This window comes from Scyliorhinus torazame, chromosome 7 (genome assembly GCF_047496885.1).
Source record: "Scyliorhinus torazame isolate Kashiwa2021f chromosome 7, sScyTor2.1, whole genome shotgun sequence".
Classification (NCBI taxonomy): domain Eukaryota; kingdom Metazoa; phylum Chordata; class Chondrichthyes; order Carcharhiniformes; family Scyliorhinidae; genus Scyliorhinus; species Scyliorhinus torazame.
In genome coordinates this window covers 227,543,967-227,567,322 of record NC_092713.1, presented here as the reverse complement: position 1 = coordinate 227,567,322, position 23,356 = coordinate 227,543,967, and the positions used below count along the sequence as shown (strand labels likewise).

The following is a 23,356-nucleotide window of genomic DNA, read 5'->3' as shown; positions in this document are numbered from 1 at the left end:
TATAAACCCAATTAAAGTAATTTCATGCCTGTTTAAAGCAATAATGAAATATCTTATAAATCATGCGCCGATGTACCTTGGCAACAGTGTGTACCAGCTGCTAGATAGGAGTACAAGGTGCACTATAGAAACCCGCCAAGGTTCCTTCAACGGCACCTAGCAAACCCTCTGGAGGAACAAGGCCAGCAGGCATTTGGGAACACCACCCAACGACAAGTTCTCCTCGAAGTCATACACCATGCTTAGTTGGAAATATATCAGCGTTCCTTCGTGGTGGTTGAATTAAAAACCAGGAACTCCCTTTGCAACAACACTGTGGGTCTGCTTACATTATATACCCTATAGTGTTTCACGAAGGCAGTTCACCAATACCTTCTCAACCTTGAACGAGTAAAATGAATATTGAACATTCACCTACATTCACCTACAATAATGTTTTGCCCATTGCAATTCATTTGGTACAATAACATGACTTTCCATATGTAGTATCGTCATAACTATCAGCATTACAAGGGTTAATGTAGTGTAAAGAGTAGCCACTAGAGGGAGCTGCAGATGCAACTATATAAAGCAGTGATGACAGATCTTAGGGGAGGAGTGAATGCAGGAGACAGCTAGTGAAGGTCATAAGAGCAGTTAGTGTGAGAAGGAAGGTTGGATTATAGTTTATACCCGTAGTGAGATTAGCAGTAGATGAGAGTACTTAGATGTTATTGATCAATTCTTTACTCTAAAGGACTAAGTGTCGTAACCCAGTTTAGTAGTGTAAATAAAATCATGGCTTTAAATAAAAGCGATACTGTGGTCTTTGTGGAACACTACGCCAACCATCCTAAATAAGCAACACGAAGAACACCACACCATACTATTTCCACTGCGGTTACGACCCATGTGGTTTAATTATACAGGCTGCTCTAAAGTTTTAGCTTACTCGTTTCCTCTTTTTCAATATATTCAGAATAGGTTCACATTTTCAGTTGGGCAAGAACAAATAATCGGCTCAATAATAGATTAATTAATTTTATTTCAGATATATGTTTCTCATTAATAGTTGTAACAGTTTGAGGGATACAGAAGTTCAAATATATTTTTCACGGTCTGCATGCAAATACGTTCACTATTCCCGAACCATATATCTTTGGTAAGTTAGTGACAACATTTTTTCTGGCAGATCTCCAATGCCCTCCCTCCACCCTCTCCCCTCCTCCCCCCCCCCCCACCCTCGCCACCCCACTGCCCATTGGTAGCCATGACTACAAATGACCAGACACCAAACTCTAAAATTCCTTCCTTAAATCTCTCCACCTCTCTCCTCTGCTAAAGCACTGTTTAAAACCTTCCTCTTTGACTGAGCTAATATAAAAGCAAATTATTGTTAATGTTTGAAATCTGTATTTAATAGGAGTAAAAGGCTGGAAATACTCAGCGATTCGGGTTGACCTATCTGCAGAGCAAAATGGACATTGTCATTGATCAAGCTTTTGGTTATTGTTCTTAATCTCTTCTTTCTACTTCTGCTTTGGTTGCATCAGCATCATAGACTAAAATCTGTATATCTGAATGTGGATCAGTGCTATCTGAACTAGGCCTGAGCTGCTGATATGGCAGCCATGATAATGATAAACAAATGGAGATTGTCCAAAGATGGATCTGGAAGATTTCAAGTGATTGGGTTGTGGCTATTTCCCTCTATACCTTCCTCAATTTTCTTTTTGATAATTCCCTTGGAGCATTTTCCGATGTTAAAATTTCTCTCTGAATGTGAGTGGCTCTCTTGCTGGCAACAGCCAGTACACAGTTGTCAAACCCACGACTGTGTTGAGTTAAGGCAAAATACTGTGGATGCTGGAAATCGTAAATAAAAACAGAAACTGTTGGAAATACTCAGCAAATCTGGAAGCATCAGTAGCGAGAGAAATGGCTCTATGTTTCGAGGGAAATATGACTTCTTCAGAGGCAAGGTCATGCCCCCCCCCCCCCCCCCCCCGCCAAAACGCTAACACTTGAGTCTGAGGAATTCTCTGGTTTCAGGCCTTTGGTGGGCGTCTTGGTTTCATGGCTGCTTTCATAGTTGGTGAGCATTCATAGAACATAGAATCCTTACAGTGCAGAAGGAAGCCATTCGGCCCATCGAGCCTGCACCGACCCTCTGATAGGGCACCCTCCCCAGACCCAATCCCCCGCCCTATCCCTGTAACCCGGTTACCGCACCTAACCTTTGAACACTAAGGGGCAATTTAGCATGGCCAATTCATCTAACTACCAAATGCCACATTGCACTGGCTTGGAAAGGTGCACGTCAGGCATCTCCACACACCCCATCAGCCATCACCACCTGAGTGAGAGTGGTGGTGCTTTGCAAATAAAAAGCCAGTGGGGAAGAGGGCCAGCAGATGGCAGTATCTTGCTGCTCACGAGATCTCCACCGTGCTGATATTTTGCCAGCTGCACACCGGAGATTTTCAATGACATGGTGCGGCGATGCCAGCGACGAGTGGGTGTACCAGCTCGCATCTGGAGGGGAGCTCAATGCTGCCGGCTTGTATGTGCGAGATGGCGAGATGGACGCATTAGCATAGCTGCAAAGGAAGACGAGCAAAAAGAGCGGCAGGGGCGGGTTTAGTCTTGAGCACACGATTGCGGATTGTGTGTTGAAGTGTGTGGATTAGCAGAGGATTGTATCCAAAGCAGGACGCTGCATATCGGTGATCAGAGTCGGAACAGTCACCAGCACCGAGGGAACGCCCGGCCCTGTATGTTCAGTCCAAGTATTTGACCTTGTGCTGGGACTATTTGGGGAAGGAGGGCATCATTCTCACTGTTGGAGAGAGGGGAGACCCCGCTGACTCTTCCCAGCCCCGTTGACTGTCAGGAATTGCGGGGTGTGGATCAGAGCGCGAATGAAATCTCCTTTGCAATTGGACGGTCCAATCGCACGGTGGGAACTAAAAGAGATTCCCGAAGCCAGTCAGCCTTGACGCTTCTGAGGTGGTTGGCGTTCCCTGACAAGGAGCGAGGTCCGCGCTATGAACACCAGCGGTAAGTAAAATGTGTCTGCTCATTGCTCCTGTCCGGCCATTCCTGCCTCTCTCCCACTCAGGTGTCATTTCTCTGATCGTCCGCTGCTGCTGCTGACTTGTGGACTTTTAACAAAAGAATGTGCAGGGGTTTCCGAATGGATGGTGTGCACACCTCAGGTGCCAGAACAATATTCTTTCAAGTGTTTGGTAGCACGCTGGGGGGGGCGGGGGGGTGACACGTCTCTTTGTGTGCCTTTTGACTGGATTCTCGTTTTCTTAAGCGCTGTATTTGGATGAATGTATTTCCTTTAAAGGCGGCTTGTCATTGGTGAGACAGCAGCCCCCCGCCCTCCCCAGACCTGCCCCTGTCCCAGGTTGCAAAGATTTATTTTTTTGCCTTTATCTCTGTGAATGCCAGTGCAAGCCATTCCACATTTGCAATTGTCTCCGTTCAGGATTATTCACGGGTAGAATGATAAACTTCTTTTCAAATCACCTCCCTTGAAAATAAAGCCTTTATTGACCAACTCCGAAATCATCCAAGCATGGACAACGAAATGTCTTTCTTATCCTGAGAAATCTCAGGGACGTCTGTCCTGTACGTATTTTTTTTTAACAGAGAATATTTGGATATAACAATAGTGTACTTGAAGTGGCAATAATTCTGCATTATTGTTGAAAAATGAATCTTATTTTCCCCATTAACTAACCATCTAATTGATTGGCTGCTGTGCACCTAGCTCCCTTTAAGCTCCATCTTAATACCCATAATGTTAACAAAGCATATGGAAAACGTTCCATATTTATAGCAGGGTTGACTGAAACTGCTTTGACTTGAATACAGTACTGAGTCACATAGGATCAGGAAGATGCCATTCAGCCCCTCAAACAGGTGCAGTCCTTCCACTAGATCATGGCTGATCTGATTTATTTCAGTTAAAACAGATGCAGCCGTAAGTCAGAAAACAAATAACTAGACAAGTCTGTTTTTGAGTGTGTTTGTCAAAGTTTCAGATTTTGTCCCACCACAAAATAAGCAAGAACAGAAAAAGACAAAGATCTCAATTGGTTCAACCTATGGTATTTCCCACAGTGTTGGTACTTTCATTTTCCCAGGGTCTCGTTCTCTGTGTCTCTGCCTTTCACAAACACCGAGGACAGCTTGAAAATTCAGTTAAATAAAGGATTAGAACTTACATTTGTCATGTAATATTACTCTTTCCAAGGTAATACTTTGGTTAGAATGAATGAAAAATGATCAGATGCTTTAAAGAATTTTTCACAAATTTGAAATCGATGTTGATTTGACAGAATAGATCATTGTATCTCCTCACCTTTTCTTTATGCTATTACACCATTCTGTGTACACTGTTTCAAGATCCAAGCCATACCTCACTCTACTTCCAAATCCCAATCATGCTTTCCTACTTCAGAATTGCTGTCATATCTACTCCTCTTCAAGATCTCACTGTTTTCTCTAAGTCTCTGGAGCCTTTTCTTTCATGCTCTACCCATCCCACATGCTCCACAGTGTCTCCTCCCTACTTTCACATTCCATACTGTTCCCTTTTGGCCTTGTTATTGCAGTTAGAAAGGGAGCACTATGTGACTGATGCAGTCTAAACCTATACACAATGGAAAATAAATGGGACTGGCTATGGAATGGAAAGGAATTGATTTGTGATACCAACAAGCAGTTGTAGTAGGATGATGTGAAGGCTACAGCAGGCAAGAAGGAATGTGGTTCGACACCATCAGGTTCAATTAGAAAATGCCAAAACTTCCCAGCTGCTCTTGTGCAGCTCACAATACCTGTAACATATACCACCCAAAATACTAAGTTACGGGAGAGCATCAGTGGAAAATATTCTTGTTTTTTTAGCTTTTTACATTCTAATCCATCTATGTTTAAGTTTTGACGTGGAGTTTTTTGCATTCACTTCTAAGCTTGTACTTTCAGTCAAGCGTGTGTTCATTATCTTTTTTCTGCACTTGATGAATTTTTCTAAATGCCATTCACATTACACTGCTAAACAGAAACAGCCAATGCAGTCACTTTTACAGTAGCTGATAAATCTTGCTGCACATGTCAAAGCATATCTATAACTACAGCTGCTAGAAGACCCTTAAGAGACTGTTGTATTGGGTTTCACTTACTATTCCATCACTCCACTTACAGTAGAGGAAGAAGGAAAGGATAATTATGAATTTGTACATTTAATAATTAAAAGGCTAACCAATATTCAGAAATAGGGACCAAAATGTGGTTTTGAACGCCCCATTATAGAGAAACCATAAAGTCATGAAGACAGTGAAGAGTAGATTATCAGGATAATATTCTGATGAGAAACTAGTTACAGGGACCAGCTTGAGATACTGGAGGTATTGCCCTGGGAAGGGGAAAAGCTAGGAGGAGATTAAGTAGAGGTATTTAAAGTAACAAACCGTTTTGGTTGGGTGAACAGAAAAAGACCGTTTCCATTAGTCGAGGGGCAATGAATGAGGCTTTGTTAATTCCAAAATGCCTTTAAGAGAGGCAGAAGTGAACAGTTGGGAGAAATTTCTTTCCGCAGGGAGTAGTAAGATTACTGAATTACTTCACAGAGAGTACAAAGAACAGTACAGCACAGGAACAGGCCCTTTGGCCCTCCAAGTCCGTGCCAATCATGGTGCCTATCTAAACTAACAGCTTCTGCACTTCCGGGGTCCGTATCCCTCTATTCCTACCCTATTCATGTAATCGTCAAGATGCCACTTAAACGTCGCTATCATATCTGCTTTTACCACTGTGGTAGTATGTATTGGGGCTCATGTGGGACTGGAAACCCTAATGTCATTGGCTGACAGATCCCGGGTCCTGGTTGGCTGTTGACCTCTAGCTCCGCCCTGAAGGCGGAGTATAAGAAGCCGGAGTCCTCCCCCGCAGGCCAGTCTACTATTGAGCTGCGGGGGAACAGACACGCTTAATAAAGCCTCATCGACTTCACTCTATTCATCTCACGGAGTCTTTGTGCGCTACAATTTATTAAGCGTGCCTAAAAAGGACTATGGAGCTCAGGATCATTCCGGAATGCCTGAGGATCAGCCCCCACGCAGTGAACGCGGCAGCAGCCTTCAAGCACTGGCAGACTTGCTTCGAGGCTTACCTCAGAACGACCACCGGCCGGGTCACAGAAGACCAAAAACTACAGGTCCTGCACTCGAGGGTGAGCACGGAAATCTTCTCCCTCATCGAAGACTCGGACGATTTCCAGACGGCGTTCGCAGCACTGAAAAGTCTCTATGTCGGCCCAGTTAACCAAATCTACGCTCGCTACCAGCTCGCGACGAGACGGCAAGGTCCCGGAGAATCGATGGACAAATTCTACGCCGTGCTGCTGATTTTGGGACGAGCCTGCAGCTGCCCTTCGGTGAACGCAAATGAACACACGGACATGTTAATGCGCGATGCTTTTGTGGCAGGTATGAATTCCTCCCAAATCCGCCAAAGACTTCTAGAAAGAGAGTCGCTAGGACTCTCAAGGCCCGGGCCCTAGCAACCTCCCTAGACGTGGCCGCGCGTAATACCCGCGCCCACGGCCCCGACCGCGCGGCAGCCCATTGGGCTCCGTATGTACCCGTCGCGACAAACCCACCCCCCCCCCCCGGACACCCCACAGGCTTGCGCGGTCCAAACGCCGAGTCGCACCGGGGGCGCCCGCTGTTATTTCTGCGGCCAGGCGAAACACCCCCGGCAGCGCTGCCCGGCCCGCGCAGCTATCTGCAAGAGCTGCGGGAAAAAGGGCCATTATGCGGTTGTGTGCCGGTCCCGCGAGGTCGCCGCTGTCCCGGGAGAACAGGGAGCCCTGCAAGCCGTTTACGCGCCCCAACCCCCCCAGCACGCCATGTACGACCCGCAGGCGCAGCCGCTCTGGGTCCCGACCACCGCGGTCCCGGGAGAACAGGGAGCCCTGCACGCCGCTTACGCTCCCCAACCCCCCTCCCCGTACCCCATGTATGACCCGCCGGCGGTACCGCTTTGGGTCCCGGCCACCACTCTCCACGGAGAAGAGGGAGTTTTGCGCGTCCCTAACGCCCCCCTAACCCCCACCCCGCGCCCCACGTCTGACCCGCCGGCGCCACCAACTTGGGTCCCGACCACCGCTGTCCCCGGTGAGGGAGCTCCGCGCGGTCCTAGCGTTCCCCAGCCCCCCCAGCGCCCCATGTGCGACCTGCAGACGCCGCCATTTTGGGTCCCGGCCACCACGAGGGGAGGAAGGGCGCCGCCATCTTGGGCCGCCCCAGACCTGTACGACGCGTGGGGGCGGCCATTTTGTCCACCCCGCCGCCATCTTGTGACCCCCCAGCCACGTGCGATGTATGGGGGTGGCCATTTTGTCCATCCCTGACGCCATCTTGGACGGCAACAACGGACCCCACTCCACTACTACAACCACGTCTCGCTTCAATTACGCTCGATCAAGCTCGGCCCCGGACACTCCAGACGACGACGACAACGGTGCTAATAAACGGCCACGAGACGCCATGCCTAGTCGACTCCTGGAGCACGGAGAGCTTTATCCACCCCGACACGGTAAGACGCTGTTCCTTGACCACCTATCCCAGCGCACAAAAGATTTCCCTAGCTGCAGGATCCCACTCCGTACAGATCCAAGGATTCTGCATAGTTACCCTAACGGTGCAGGGGAGGGAGTTCAAAAACTACAAACTAAACGTCCTTCCCCAACTCTGTGCCCCCACCTTGCTGGGATTAGATTTCCAATGCAATCTACAGAGCCTTACGTTCAAATTCGGCGGCCCAATACCCCCACTCACTATCTGCGGCCTCGCAACCCTCAAGGTGCAACCCCCGTCCTTGTTTGCGAACCTCACCGCAGATTGCAAACCCGTCGCCACTAGGAGCAGACGGTACAGCGCCCAGGACCGGACCTTCATTCGGTCCGAAGTCCAGCGGCTACTAAAGGAGGGCATAATCCAGGCCAGCAATAGTCCCTGGAGAGCTCAGGTGGTAGTAGTGAAGATAGGGGAGAAACAAAGGATGGTCATAGACTATAGCCAGACCATCAACAGGTACTCACAACTAGACGCGTACCCTCTCCCCCGCATATCCGACATGGTCAATCGGATTGCCCAATATAAAGTCTTCTCCACCGTGGACCTCAAGTCCGCCTACCATCAGCTCCCCATCCGCCCAAGTGACCGCAAGTACACAGCCTTCGAGGCAGACGGGCGATTATACCATTTCCTAAGGGTCCCTTTTGGCGTCACAAACGGGGTCTCGGTCTTCCAACGGGAGATGGACCGAATGGTTGATCAACATGGGTTGCGGGCCACGTTCCCGTATCTCGACAATGTAACCATCTGCGGCCACGACCAGCAGGACCACGACGCCAACCTCCAAAAATTCCTCCAGACCGCCAAAGCCTTGAACCTCACGTACAACGAGGACAAGTGCGTTTTTAGCACCAATCGGCTAGCCATTCTGGGCTACGTAGTGCGCAATGGGATAATAGGCCCCGACCCCGAACGTATGCGCGCCCTCATGGAATTTCCCCTCCCGCACTGCCCAAAAGCCCTGAAACGCTGCCTGGGGTTCTTTTCATACTACGCCCAGTGGGTCCCCCAGTACGCAGACAAGGCCCGCCCCCTAATACAGACCACGACCTTCCCTCTGTTGACAGAGGCTTGCCAGGCCTTCAGCCGCATCAAAGCGGATATCGCAAAGGCCACGATGCGCGCCATCGACGAGTCCCTCCCCTTCCAGGTCGAGAGCGACGCCTCCAACGTAGCTCTAGCGGCCACCCTTAACCAAGCGGGCAGACCCGTGGCCTTTTTCTCCCGGACCCTCCACGCCTCAGAAATCCGCCACTCCTCAGTGGAAAAGGAAGCCCAAGCCATAGTGGAAGCTGTGCGACATTGGAGGCATTACCTGGCCGGCAGGAGATTCACTCTCCTCACGGACCAACGGTCGGTAGTCTTCATGTTCAATAATGCACAGCGGGGCAAAATCAAAAACAACAAGATCTTAAGGTGGAGGATCAAGCTCTCCACCTTCAACTATGAGATTTTGTATCGTCCCGGAATGCTGAACGAGCCGTCCGATGCCCTATCCCGCGGCACATGTGCCAACGCACAAATTAACCGCCTCCAAACCCTCCACGAGGACCTCTGCCACCCGGGGGTCACTCGGTTTTTACACTTCATCAAGTCCCGCAATCTCCCATACTCTTTAGAGGAGGTCCGTACAGTCACAAGGGACTGCCACATCTGCGCGGAATGCAAACCGCATTTTTTCAGGCCGGATGGAGCGCACCTGATTAAGGCTTCCCGCCCCTTTGAACGCCTCAGTCTCGATTTCAAAGGGTCCCTCCACCGACCGCAACGCATATATTCTTAATGTGGTGGACGAATGCTCCCGCTTCCCTTTTGCCATTCCCTGCTCTTTCATGACCGCGGCCACAGTCATTAAAGCCCTGAACAGCATCTTCACACTGTTCGGTTACCCCGCATACGTCCACAGCAACAGGGGGTCCTCTTTCATGAGTGACGAGCTGCGCCAGTTCCTGCTCAGTCAGGGCATAGCCTCAAGCAGGACGACCAGCTACAACCCCCGGGGGAACGGGCAAGTAGAGAGGGAGAACGGCACGGTCTGGAAGGCCGTCCTACTGGCCCTGCGGTCCAGGGACCTCCCAGTTTCACGGTGGCAGGAGGTCCTCCCGGACACTCTCCACTCCATCCGGTTATTATGTACGAGCACTAATCAAACGCCTCATGAGCGTCTCCTTGTCTTCCCTAGGAGGTCCTCCTCTGGAACGTCGCTGCCGACCTGGCTGGCGGCCCCAGGACCCATCTTGCTCCGAAAGCATGTGCGGGCACATAAGGCGGACCCGTTGGTCGAAAGGGTTCACCTCCTCCACGCGAACCCGCAGTACGCTTACGTGGAGTACCCCGACGGCTGACAGGACACGGTCTCCCTGCGGGATCTGGCGCCCGCCGGCAACACACCCCCCCCCCCCGACACCATTTACCCAACCCCCCCCTTCCTGCCACTGCCGCACCCCGCGACCGCCCCCTTCCCAGGAGGATCGGTTCCCCTCCCCTCAGGCCCGACCAAGAATAAAGCCAAAGCTAAAACCGTAAGGCTCCCGGAGACGACAACACCGGTACAAGCACCACCACCACCCCCGGGGCCGAGGCGATCGACACGGACGACCAGACCGCCCGACCGACTCGTGGCATCGATCTCACTCAAAATATGGACTTTTTCACAAGAACATTTTGCTTTTCTCCCTATACCCTCTGTAAATAGTTGAAACAGGACAAAATTGTACAATACTGTATTGCCATGTGAATGTTTTTTTTCCTCCCAGGACCAGCCCTGTAAACCCTTACCACCATACGAAGCATCACCCCGCCGGGTTCATTTTTGACAAGGGGTGAATGTGGTAGTATGTATTGGGGGTCATGTGGGACTGGAAGCCCTAATGTCATTGGCTGACAGATCCCGGGTCCTGGTTGGCCGTTGACCTCTAGCTCCGCCCTGAAGGCGGAGTATAAGAAGCCGGAGTCCTCCCCCGCAGGCCAGTCTACTATTGAGCTGTGGGGGAACAGACACGCTTAATAAAGCCTCATCGACTTCACTCTATTCGTCTCACGGAGTCTTTGTGCGCTACAACCACCTCCCCCGACAGTACGTTCCAGGCATTCATCACCCTTTGTGTAAAAAACATGCCTCACGAATCTCCTCTAAATTTTGCCCCTTGCACCTTAAACCTAAGTCCCCTAATAATTTAACCTGAGGAAGGAGCTGCGCTCCAAAAGCTAGTGATTTGAAACAAACCTGTTGAACCTTGTGCTGTAAGACTTCTTACTGTGCCCAACCCAGTCCAACGCCCGCATTTCCACATCATCCATAATAATTGACTTCTCCACCCTGGGAAAAGAATATGATTATCCATTCTCCATACCAATCATAATTTTATAAACCTCTATCAGGTCTCCCTTCAACCTCCGTCATTCTAGTGAAAACAATCCGAGTTTATCCAACCTCTCCTCATACCTAATACCTCCCAGACTAGGCAACATCCTAGTAAACCACTTCTGTACCCTCGCCAAAGCATCCACATTCTTCTGATAGTGTGGCGAACAGAATTGTACACAATATTCCAAATGAGACCTAACTAAGGTCCTGTACAGCTGTAGCATGACTTCCAATTTTTATATTCAATGCCCCGACCGATGAAGGCAAGCATGCCGTATGCCTTCTTGACAGCCTTATCCACTCTGCTTATCAATACTCCTAAGAATTCTGCCATTTATTGTATAATTTCCAGCTGTATTAGACCTTCCAAAATGCATTACTTCATATTTGTCTGTATCAAACTCCATCTGCCATTTCTCAGTCCAAGTCTCCAATGAATCTATATCCTGCTGTGTCCTCTGACAATCCTCTTCACCATCTGCAACGCCACCAATTTTTGTGTTGTCCGCAAACTTACTAGTCAGACCAGCTGCATTTTCCTCCAAATCATTTACATACACTACAAACAACAAAGGTTCCAGCACCGATCCCTGTGGAACAGCACTAGTCACAACCTTCCATTCAGAAAAGCACCCTTCCATCGCTACCCTCTGTCTTCTATGACCGAGTCAGTTCTGTTTCCGTCTTGCCAGCTCAAGTCTGATCCCGTGTGACTTCACCTTTTGTACCAGCCTGCCATGAGGGACCTTGTCAAAGGCCTTACTGAAGTCCATGTAGACAACATCCACTGCCCTTCATTCATCAATCATCTTCGTCACTTCCTCAAAAATCTTGATTAAGTTAGTGAGACATGACCTCCCCTTCACAAAACAATGCTGCATCTCGCTAAAAAGTCCATTTGTTTCCAAATGTGTTGAAATCCTGTCCCTAAGAATCTTTTCCAAGAATTTCTCTACCACTGATCTAAGGCTCACTGGCCTATAATTTCCTGGATTATCCCTGCTACCCTTCTAACCACAATGGAACAACATTGGCTATTTTCCAGTCCTCTGAGACCTCACCTGTAGCCAAGGAGGATACAAAAGTTTCTGTCAAAAGTCCCAGCAAATTCCTCCCTTGCCTCCCTCAGTATTCTGGGTAGATCCCATCAGGCCCTGGGGGCCTGATAATTGAGACAATAGTTGAGACAATTATTGGACTTTTAAAAGAAGAGCAGCAGATAATTGCTCGAAGCAGGGAAAGTTACAGGGCATGAGGACACAGTAAGTCACAGGTGAAGAGCAAGCATAAGTATGTTGGGTCAAATGGCTTCCTTATATATTGTAAACGTCAATTATTTTCAAATCTTTGTAAACCACTGTTGAATATTATCAGTTGTCAACAATAGATCATAGAAATCTGCTGCCACTCACCATTAATGTTTATTATGGCATGAGTCAACCGTATCATATTAAAAAAGGAGTTGCAAAACTGTTCTGATTAATTATGGTGAAACAAAACAGAGAAGAAAGAAGGGTGCTCATTTTTTAAATATTCATTTAAATGCCGGCGACACCATAGCTCGCAGAAGCTAGAAGAAATTATGAAACCAGGTGGCGTAAATTTATTCCCATTTAATTTGGATTCACAAGTCCTCTGTGTCCAACTTCTCAAACCCAGTACTCCTAATGGTGTTTCCCACACTCACTCCATGGTAAAGTAAGGAAAATATCACCAGGAACCAAAATCATTCTCATAATTTCTAATTTATTTTGAAGTGAGACTTGGTATGGATGTTGAAACTTCAGGGAAAATTGACATTAAATTGTCTGTTGCCATGAGTAATATCAGGACAATCTGGGTGAGATCAGCCACACCAGCAAAAAGGATGAGAAATTGTCGATGTAAGTGAGTAAACTACTTGTGTTTTCTGTAATCTTTAACCCTGGCTCAAGATTCAATTCATCCCAATGAGACCCCAAAATTGGTTATGCTCCCTCCACCCACCCACCAACACCATTCCAAGGGGCTCAAAATAAGGCCCTCCAAGGCAGTAGAAGAATGGTAGGGGAGAAATTGACCCATTCCTGATCAGTTTTATGATGCATGGAGGGGGATATATTACATATACTGTTATTCTAAGCATGCACCTTGAAACTCGTCATGTTGGTATTCGTGTACAGAACTGGAGTCTGATACAAGACGGATTTAATTGAAATTGTATTTTGACCTTTTACAATATCCTCCCTATACCTTTCTTCAGTTTCTTTTCATCTTATAGGGAATATCATTTGTCAATCAATAACTTGTAGCTTTTTCAGCACATTGCATTCCAGTTCTCGGGTAGGTAATGGGTTTGATCTGTTTGCAGTTGGATTAGTAATGGTAGTGATACCTCTGGTTTCTACATGAGGTCAGTGATCCCCTTCTACCGTGAGATTCCTTGCTAACTGCACTTTTACTTATCATTAATAGTGCAACATTTATGTACCAGCAGCTGCTGTATCAATTTTTAAAAACTAATAAAAGCTCTGCATGAAGTTCTCCTAGCCTGTTCACAAACTAATTTGATTAAGATATTTTAATGATTGAAAATCAAATTGCAAATAATCATGAATCCAATTGATGGTTGAAAATTTGTGACCGCAAACAGGATCTGAACTGATAGAATTGATTGTAACATGACATTTAATAGCATTATAAATAGAATTGATTTTCTAAATGAACAGGTTTGATTATATGTTATTTAACCTTGAATCACTTATGCCCTGGAATTCTTTAAATAGAAATTTCTAATGCTGTTAAGTCATCAAAATGACTGAAAATTGTCAAGAAAATACATTAGTGATAAACAGGTAATTAAAAACTATCAAAACAAGCACAATTGAGTCAAGCTCACCAGATGTTTGGCAAGTCCTGCTTTCCTGGAACAGTTAACAACCTTTGTTGTAAGTCAGTGTGGTTGGTCAGCACTGAGACAATTTGAACACTGCTCTAAAACTCTCTGGTCCCAAGTTAGCATTATGCAGTTCTCTATAGTACAATGAAACCTCATTCAGCAAGACCAGGCATGATACAAAATGCAACATGAATATCATGCAGTGATCTAGTGCCTTGACTGTAATAAATGGTTGTACAGGAGTGTTAACAGCCAAAATTTGACAACGAGTCAGATACAAAGGTTGTACGAAAATCCTGGTCAAAGAAATATGTTTTAAGGAGTTGCTTAAAAAAGATGCACAAGATGAAGGGGTTTAAGAAAGTAATTGCGAAGCTTAGACCCTAGATAGCTAAAGGCATGGACTCCAATAGAGTGGTGAAGGAATTTGGGGATGGAGAAGAGGTCCAAATTGTAGGAACTTGGAGGGATGTCGTGTTGAAGGAAGTTAGAGAGCTGAGAGGGGAAAGCCATAGAGGGAGTATAAAACCAAGAACGAGCAATTTAAGATTGACGCATTGGTGGACTTGGAGCTAATGCAGATCAGCAAGTGCTGGGGTGATGGGAGTACAGGAATGAATGCAGGTTGGAAAATAGGCAACAGAATTTCGAGTGAGCTCAAGTTTTACAGATGGCATAGCCACCCAACATCAATAGGGTCATCAAGACTGTTGTAAGAACGTAAGAACCAACCTCTGTACATTGGTTCTAACTGGCGAAGGAATGATTGCAGAGACATAACGGTATCTGAATAATAACTGGTTTATTATGGGAAAATAACTATACAGATATATAAGGCTATAGGTGTAACTCGGTCTAAACCATTAATTTTCTCCTTCTTGACTCTTGGTCCACACATTAACCTTTTCAGCCCTGAACACCACCCCCCAGCCCCAAGCATTTGTCCAAACATATTTTACATTTATATTTACATGCTACCCCATCTCCTCTTTTTTTCCTCTCCCTGCTTTCATACCTCTCTTAGTTCTCCCCCCCACAACAGTTTGAATCAGACCCTATTTCCAGTTCTCTCTTTGACAGAGTCATCCAGACTCAAAACATTAACTACGTTCTCTCTCCACAGATGCTGTCAGACCTGCTGAGATTGTCCAGCATTTTCTATTTTTGTTTCTGTAGCCTCTTGTTTGTGATGTCTTGGGTAATGCTGGAACGACTGCCTCTGGAAATAATTGTGTTGACAGGAAGCTGTGAGGAAGGCATTTGATCAAAATCTTTGCTTTCCCTCAATTTATAGTAGCAGTAAACGTAGTATCGTACAGCACGGAAGAGGTGGATCTTGTTTGGTTCAGTTCTGTCTCTAAGTCTGAACTGGTTTAATTCTTGAGTGGAATTTTATAGGCCCGTAGCAGTGGGGTCGGAAAATCCGATGTACCATTCAAAATTCCATTGACTTCTTCTGTGAAGGGTGTCAAAACATCAGCGCTGAAATCCCAATCCAGATCCTCAGAGCAGTTGGACAGTGTGAGGAGCTCAGTCTGTTCATTGTCCGCCTCCAAAGTTTTGCTGAGGTTGAAGCTGACACAAGTGTTCCAGCTAAGAAGAGAAAATTCCTGATCGTTAATAACATATAAATTTTCCAGTATCTGTTCGTTCCTGTGTTGGAGCGTTGCTTGCAACATGACTATAATGTGTAATTTGATCCCTCCTATAACTGGGGTTTAGTTGGCCAGATTATGGCCACAGTTCCTTGTTGGACAAGACTGTTACACTTGCTTCTGTATCCAATTGAAAATTAGTGATCTGTACATCGACACAAATATCCACATTCTGGAATGTGTATCTAGATTCTTCAATCCCACCCAAGAAATATTGGTGTTTCTCTTATTGTTGAGATTCCTAAATTTCATCTTTGGCCTTGTGTGCAAAGATGCTCTCATTATCCTCTTTGTATCTAAAGGTTTTAGTATTGCATATTTTTCCAAAGTGTCCAAATCTTTTACAATTAAAGCATTCTGAAGTGCTTACAGGACACTGTTAGCACCTGTGGGCCTTTTTGGCACCACAGTGCTGGTATGAATCATAGAATTTACAGTGCAGAAGGAGGCCATTCGGCCCATCAAGTCTACACCAGCCCTTGAAATAGCACCCTACCTAAGCCCACACCTCCACCCTACCCCGTAACCCAGTAACTGCACTACCGTTGGAAACTAAAGGGCAATTTAGCATGGCCAATCCATTTAACCTGCACATTTTTGGACGGTGGGAGGAAACTGGAGCACCCGGAGGAAACCGACGCAGACACTGTGAGAAAGTTCAAACTCCACACAGACGGTCACCCGAGGCTGGAATTGAACCCAGGTCCCTGGAGCTGTGAGGCAGCAGTTCTAACATTGAGTCACCTTGGTTTAAAGGCGGTTGGAACTTTTGTTCCACAAGGCTTTTTTCCCCCTGAAATGCCTTTGACATTCTTATGTTCAGTGAGTTGAACTATCATTGGTGTCTTCTTAACCATGGTTTGTCTTCCCCTCTTAAGAGTGGTTACATTTTCTTTCTGGACCTCTGATTGTCACACCAACTATGTTGCCTTCTCCAAAGTGAAGTGTTCTTTGGATTGCAATTTTTCAGATAGGGTGCCGTCAGTAAAGACACTATGATGCCATCTCTTATCAGCTCAGTTTTAAGATCACCATATTAAGCCTGTTAATTCAGGTAATTGATCATGGTATTTACTGGTTCACATGTTTCTGGATTCTTTCGTTCAACTTGGCTCTTTTCTAATATCAGGGGCGAGATTCTCCGACCCCCTGCCGGGTCGGAGAATCGCCGGGGGCTGGCGTGAATCCCGCCCCTGCCGGTTGCCGAAGTCTCCGGCACCTGAGATTCGGCGGGGGCGGGTATCGCGCCGCGCCGGTTGGCGGGCCCCCCTGCTCGATTCTCCGGCCCGGATGGGCCGAAGTCCCGCCGCTAAAATGCCTGTCCCGCCGGCGTAAATTAAACCACCTACCTTATCGGTGGGACAAGGCAGCGCGGGCGGGCTCCGGGGTCCTGGGGGGGCGCGGGGCGATCTGGCCCCGGGGGGGTGCCCCCACGGTGGCCTGGCCCGCGATCGGGGCCCACCGATCCACGGGCGGGCCTGTGCCATGGGGGCACTCTTTCCCTTCCGCCTCCGCCACGGTCTCCACCATGGCGGAGGCGGAAGAGACTCCCTCCACTGCGCATGCGCGGGAATGCCGTCAGCGGCCGCTGACGCTCCCGTGCATGTGCCGCCCGGAGATGTCATTTCCGCGCCAGCTGGCGGGGCACCGAAGGCCTTTTCCGCCAGCTGGCGGGGCGGAAATTCGTCCGACGCCGACCTAGCCCCTCAAGGTTGGGGCTCGGTCCCCAAAGATGCGGAGCATTCCGCACCTTTGGGGCGGCGCGATGCCCGTCTGATTTGCGCCATTTTGGGCGCCAGTCGGCGGACATTGCGCCGTTTCCGGAGAATTTCGCCCCTTGTTACTCTGTCATATGAAATAATTATCAAAAGCCTTTAAGACCTCTTCGTATTTGACTGATGTTTCATTGAAGGCTTGTATTGCTGTGCCATCAGCAGCAATTTGCTCCAGTTGAGTGCAATAATGTGTTGACTAGTTCAGCCTTAAACTTGTAGTTCAATCCGGATGCAATTCTGAATCTTAAAAATCTCTTCCTCCATTATGTCTAATTCTGTGTCTGATCTGACCCTCCCATAAATCCCCTAATGCAGTGTTTTTCAAATGTTTTTTTCCTGGGACTCACTTTTCCCAACCGGCCAACCTCTGGACCCATGCCAGCCTACATTCAAGACCCACATTGACCAACCTTTGCAGCACACTATTTTTGCTTACCTTTAATGTGACAGGTGAGCCTGCTTGGCCCTCACGATCTCACTCCAATCAGGTTCGCAGGAGGAGAGAGCAATGTGCATATAAGGTGCAGAGTTCAGCCGGTTGCTTTGCGCTGTCTTTATCTTTGAATCCAACCCCGCACATATAGGTCATTGTGAAGGGCAATAGCAACAAAATGCTTGTTTTACTCAGCACTGGATACTCCTTGGAGACACTACTCCAGAATGCTGACAGCCTTATGGACTTGTAGCGTATTTTTAATGTGCTGTCACAGGTGAGGCGTAGACATTCTGTATCTTCATTTGGAGTTAACTGTAAGTTAATAATTGCCTCTGGGGTCTGAAATTGAAAAGGATTTTTCACGCATGTCTTCTCTTTCAAAATCTGAAACTTCTCCTCTGGAAAGTAGCGACAAAAACTGTTGATCAGCGCTGCCAGGTGCAACTGAATAAGGCTTGCCAGTTCATTGACAGTTCCCTCACAAACACGGTTTTCTTCGATGTGTTGTAACAGTGTGTGGAACATGTAGTAGTTTTGGCTTTGTACTCACACTTGTCAAACTTTCCAAGAATTTTGGAAAGCATCTATTTCTTCACAGTGCCGAAAGCAATCCTCATCCTTCCCTTGCAATTTGAGGTTCAGTTTGTTTAGAATTGTCTACAAGGTAAGACATAGTTAGCATCCAACTCTCATTTGCCAGTACTTCCCTGCATATACCACACATGGGCTTACACATCCTGATTTGCATTGACATAATTAACAAAGCCATATCTCAAGAAATCATCTTCATACTGCTTTGTTCCAATTTCCGTCTTTTCTTTGTTGGCTGCTATCCAGAGACTCTGGAGCTTTGTATACAGTTCACCCAAGCACTGCTTTGTCCTGCCGTGAACTTTCCTGAGCAGCTCTCTCCAGCAGATTCAGTGTGAGAGTCGGGCCTTTTTGTGTCTCTGGCCCTCTCTTCCATGAAACAAAAAGATCCATCTTCAGTTCTTCATAGTCCTGCTGCCTTGATTGCTCACAGCTAGAAAATGGAGGAATCTCATCTCCATGATTTGGTGCCAAAAGCACAGTCATACAGGGTTTAGAGTTTACCAAGATGGAGGAGGAAGAGCGTGAAGGGTTGGAGAGGCCTTTGGGCAGGCTTCCAGATCTTGACAATAATAGGGCGGATGCAGATAGGTAAGGCCCCAGTGGAATTTTACAAAATGTTTGCAGGACAGCTGGTGCTGCTATTAGTGGGGATGTTCGAGGACTCAGTAACACGGGACTCCCTTCCTGAGACGTCGGTGCATGCATTAATTTCACCTCTTTTAAAGAAGGTTAAGGACCCCATGGAATGTGAGTCATACTGCTCTGTTTCTTTACTTAATAGAGACGACAAAATATTGGGCAATATGTTAGTGGTAAAGCAAAAAGGGCAGAGGATACCGGAAGTCTGCAGAAGGATTAGAACCTTAGTTAGGCCACACTTGGAGTATAGTGTTCAATTCTGGTCGCCACACTACTCGAAGGATGTGGAGGCTTTAGAGAGGGTGCAGAAGAGATTTACCAGAATGTTGCCTGGTATGGAGGGCATTAGCTATGAGGAGTGGTTGAATAAACTCGGTTTGTTCTCACTGGAACGAAGGAGGTTGAGGGGCGACCTGATAGAGGTCTACAAAATTATGAGGGGCATAGACAGAGTGGATAGTCAGAGGCTTTTCCCCGGGGTAGAGGGGTCAATTACTAGGGGGCATAGGTTTAAGGTGAGAGGGGCAAGGTTTAGAGTAGATGTACGAGGCAAGTTTTTTACGCAGAGGGTAGTGGGTGCCTGGAACTCGCTACCGGAGGGGGTGGTGGAAGTAGGGACGATAGTGACATTTAAGGGGCATCTTGACAAATACATGAATAGGATGGGAATAGAGGGATGCGGACCCAGGAAGTGTAGAAGATTGTAGTTTAGTCGGGCAGCATGGTCGGTACGGGCTTGGAGGGCCGAAGGGCCTGTTCCTGTGCTGTATATTTCTTTGTTCTTTGATTTGGATAGGTTAGGTGAATGGGCTAGGGTCTGGCAGATGGAATTCAATGTTGCCAAGTGTGAGGCTATCCATTTTGGGAGGAATAACAGCAGAATGGATTATTATTTAAACGGTAAGATGTTAAAACATGCTGCTGTGCAGGGGGACCTGGGTGTGCTGGTGCACGAGTCGCAAAAAGTTGGTGTGCAGGTGCAACAGGTGATTAAGAAAGCTAATCGAGTTTTGTCTTTCATTACTAGAGGGATGGAGTTCAAGACTAGTGAGGTTATGCTGCAATTGTATAGGGTGTTGGTGAGGCTGCATCTGGAGTATTGTGTTCAGTTTTGGTCTCCTTACCTGAGAAAGGACATATTGGCACTGGAGGGAGTGCAGAGGAGATTCACTAGGTTGCTCCCAGAGTTAAGGAGATTAGATTATGACGAGAGGTTGAGTAGACTGGGACTGTACTCATTGGAGTTTAGAAGGGTGCGGGGGGATCTTTTGAGACATATAAAATTATGAAGGGAATTGATAGGATAGATGCGGGCAGGTTGTTTCCACTGGTTGGGGAAAGCAGAACTAGGGGGCATAGCCTCAAAATAAGGGGAGGTAGATTTCGGACGGAGTATAGGAGGAACTTCTTCACCCAAAGGGTTGTGAATCTCTGGAATTCCTTGCTCAGTGAAGCAGTTGAGGCTCCTTCTTTAAACGTTTTTAAGAAAAAGGTAGATGCCTTTCTAAAGAATAAAGGGATTCGGGGATATGGTGTACGGGCCGGAGAGTGGAGCTGAGTCCACAAAGATCAGCCATGATCTTAAATGGCGGAGCAGGCTCGAGGGGCCAGATGGCCTACTCCTGTTCCTAGTTCTTATGTTCTTATGTTAGAATTGAGGCTGGAACCATGTCTTCCTCAAGTTATTGGGGAAGATCAGACGGATTTTGTTAAAGGCAGTCAATTATTGTCTAACGTGCAGGGATTGCTAAATGTTGTGCTTTCCTCTTGAGGGGTTGGACCCAGAGGTGATTGTCGCATTAGCTGCTGAGAAGGCATTCAATAGGGTAGAATAGGGATATCCTTTTGCAGTCTTGGAGAAGTTTGGATTGGAGCCCAAGTTTGTGTCCTGAATACTACTGTTGTACAAAGCCCCAACGACTACTGTCCACAGCAATGACATGAGCTTGAGGTATTTCCATTTAAATAGGGGAACGAGGCAGGGGTGTCCTATGTCTCCCCTCTTGTTTTCATTGGCGCTAGAGCCTTTGGCCATCATCATGAGGGCTTCAGGTAAGTGGAGGGAGATAGTGTAAGAAGGGGTGGAACATAGGGTGTCCCTGTACGCTGCTGATCTTTTACTTAATGTGATAGACCCGATCCTCACCATGGGCGATATAATGGAGCTGCTGAGGCACTTTGGCTCTTTATCAGGGTACACACTAAACTTGGGAAAAAATGAGTGCTTTACAGTTAATCCCCCGGGGAGGAAAGTCAATCTGGGGGTGCTATCTTTTTGTATCGTTGGTTCTAGCGTTAGGTATCTGAGGTTCAGGTAGCCCGGGATTGGGCCCGTCTCCATTAACTGAACCCTATGAGCTTGGTAGGCAGGGTCACAACCAATCTATAGAAGTGGGATAATCTTCCCTTGTCTTTGGCAGGCAGGGTTCAGTCAGTAAAGATGAGCATGTTGTCTAGGTTTTTGTTTTTGTTCCAGTGTTTCCGGTTTTCCACTCAAATCCTCTTTTGGGGGAATCAAAAAGTTGATTCCGTCTTTTATATGGACAGGCAAGACCGTGATGTTTCGAAGGACAGTCCTTCAAAGGGATAGACAGTCGGCGGGCGGGGGGGGGGCTTGGCATTGCTGAACGTAATATTTTATTACTGGCCAGCGAATGTGGAGAAGGTTTGGGTTGGTGTCGTGATTCGGAGCTACATGGGTGCAGATTGAATTGAAGCTGTGTAGAAGCTCTGGTCTAAGGGCATTAGCGATGGCTTCGTTCCCGTTCTCAAAGTGTTCGGCAAAATCCAGTGGTAGCCTCCACTTTGAATATGTGGAGACAATTTTGACAGCATTTTAAATTGGGGTCAGTATCAAAGCTTGCTCCAATTTGTGCGAATCATTTGTTCGAGCCTGCAAGACTGGATGCCACCTTCACGGGGTGGGTGGGGAAAGGGTTGGAGAGAATGGGTGATCTGTATGGAGGGGCAGTTTGCCAGTTTACAGGAAATGTCGGAGAAGTTTGGTTTCTTGCAACCTGACTTATTCAGATATTTACAAGTTCGCAACTTTGCAAAACTGATTTTCCCGACATTCCCCGTGGCGCCATCAACCTCTCTAATGGAGAGAGTTCTCTTACTTACAGGGTCGAAGAAAGGGAGTACCTCCGGTATTTATGGATAGATTATATCGGAGCATTCAGTGATGGTGGCGGGGGTCAAGGCCAGGTGGGAGGAGGAATTGGGGCCCATTCTAGATGACGAGGTATGGAATAGGGCCCTGCAGAGGGTGAACTCCATCCAACTCTTTCTAGTTTATAGGACGCACCTGACTAGGTCCAGAATGAGTTGTTTCTTTGCAGGAGTTGAAGATAAGTGCGCGTGCTGTTCAGGGTGTCCAGCCAACCATATAGGCACAGTTTATTCTTTCCCCAAGCTGGTGGGTTTTTGGGTCTTCTTTGTTCGCACCATGTTGGCGATTTTGAAAGTTGAACTGGAGCCCTGCCCTTTAGTAGCCATATTTGGGGTGTCAGATGTGCCAGATCTGCAGACGGGTGCGGGGGCCAATACCTGGCCTTCGCCTCGCTGATTGCCTGGAGGTGAGTACTGCTGGGGTGGAGGTCTGCTTCCCTGCCCAGTGCCTCAGTGTGGCTGAGAGATCTGATGGAGTTGCTATACCTCGAGAAAGTCATGTACACGGTGAGGGCAGCAATTGAGAGGTTTTACCAGAGATGGCAACCGTTTATTGTGTATTTCAAGGAGCTGGTCACCGTTAGTTCCTAACCGGGGGGAAAGAGGAGAGGGGAAGGGAAGGGGGGGGTTAAGTTTTGTGAGGGGTTAGGTTTTGTTTTGGGGGATGTCTGTGCATATTGGTGTTTTATTCTGTTTCGCTGCATCGTGTATTGTACTCTGTATAAAATGGAAAAATTTGAATTTGAATAAAAATATTTTTAAAAGCAAGGGGCGGGATTCTCTGTCCCGCCGCAACCATTTTCTGGTGCGTTAGCGGGATTCTCCATCTCTACAGCCGGCCAATGGGCACCCCCACACCGTCGGGGAAATCCACGGGCGTGAGTGTGCTGCCGGTGAAACGGAGGATCCCGCCAGCAGAGAATCCAGCCCACGATACTTAACTTTGCTAGCAAAAGATACAATGCTGCGGAAAATGGCATTGTAAGGTGCATTTGAGCAATTCAGTTGTCCCTTTTAACGATGAGCTTGATAAATATGATATATTGCATCTTTGACTTTGTCGATGCATATGCTTTTGGAACCCACCTCGTCACTCACCTGAGGAAGGAGCGGTGCTCCGAAAGCTAGCGATTCGAAACAAACCTGTTGAACTTTAACCTGGTGTTGTAAGACATCTTACTGTGCTCACCCCAGTCCAACGCCGGCA

At 47.3% G+C, this 23,356-nt stretch overlaps 1 protein-coding gene across 6 annotated transcripts in view; it reads left to right on the top strand.

Annotated features, from left to right (window-relative positions):
• The first annotated feature begins 2,443 nt into the window (after window positions 1-2,443).
• The window catches only part of ablim3 (actin binding LIM protein family, member 3), a 514,512-nt gene continuing 493,599 nt past the window's right edge, over window positions 2,444-23,356 (top strand). For 3 of the 6 annotated variants that reach the window (XR_011948323.1, XR_011948322.1, XR_011948321.1), the window contains exon 1: window positions 2,445-3,039. Coding sequence is in view for 1 of the 6 variants with exons in the window: in XM_072512118.1 (XP_072368219.1) it covers window positions 3,027-3,039 (13 nt within the window). In the remaining 5 variants the exon portion in view is untranslated. Of the gene's footprint in view, window positions 3,040-23,356 lie in introns of all 6 variants that reach the window. The other 3 variants (XR_011948320.1, XR_011948319.1, XM_072512118.1) reach the window with 2 other exon arrangements.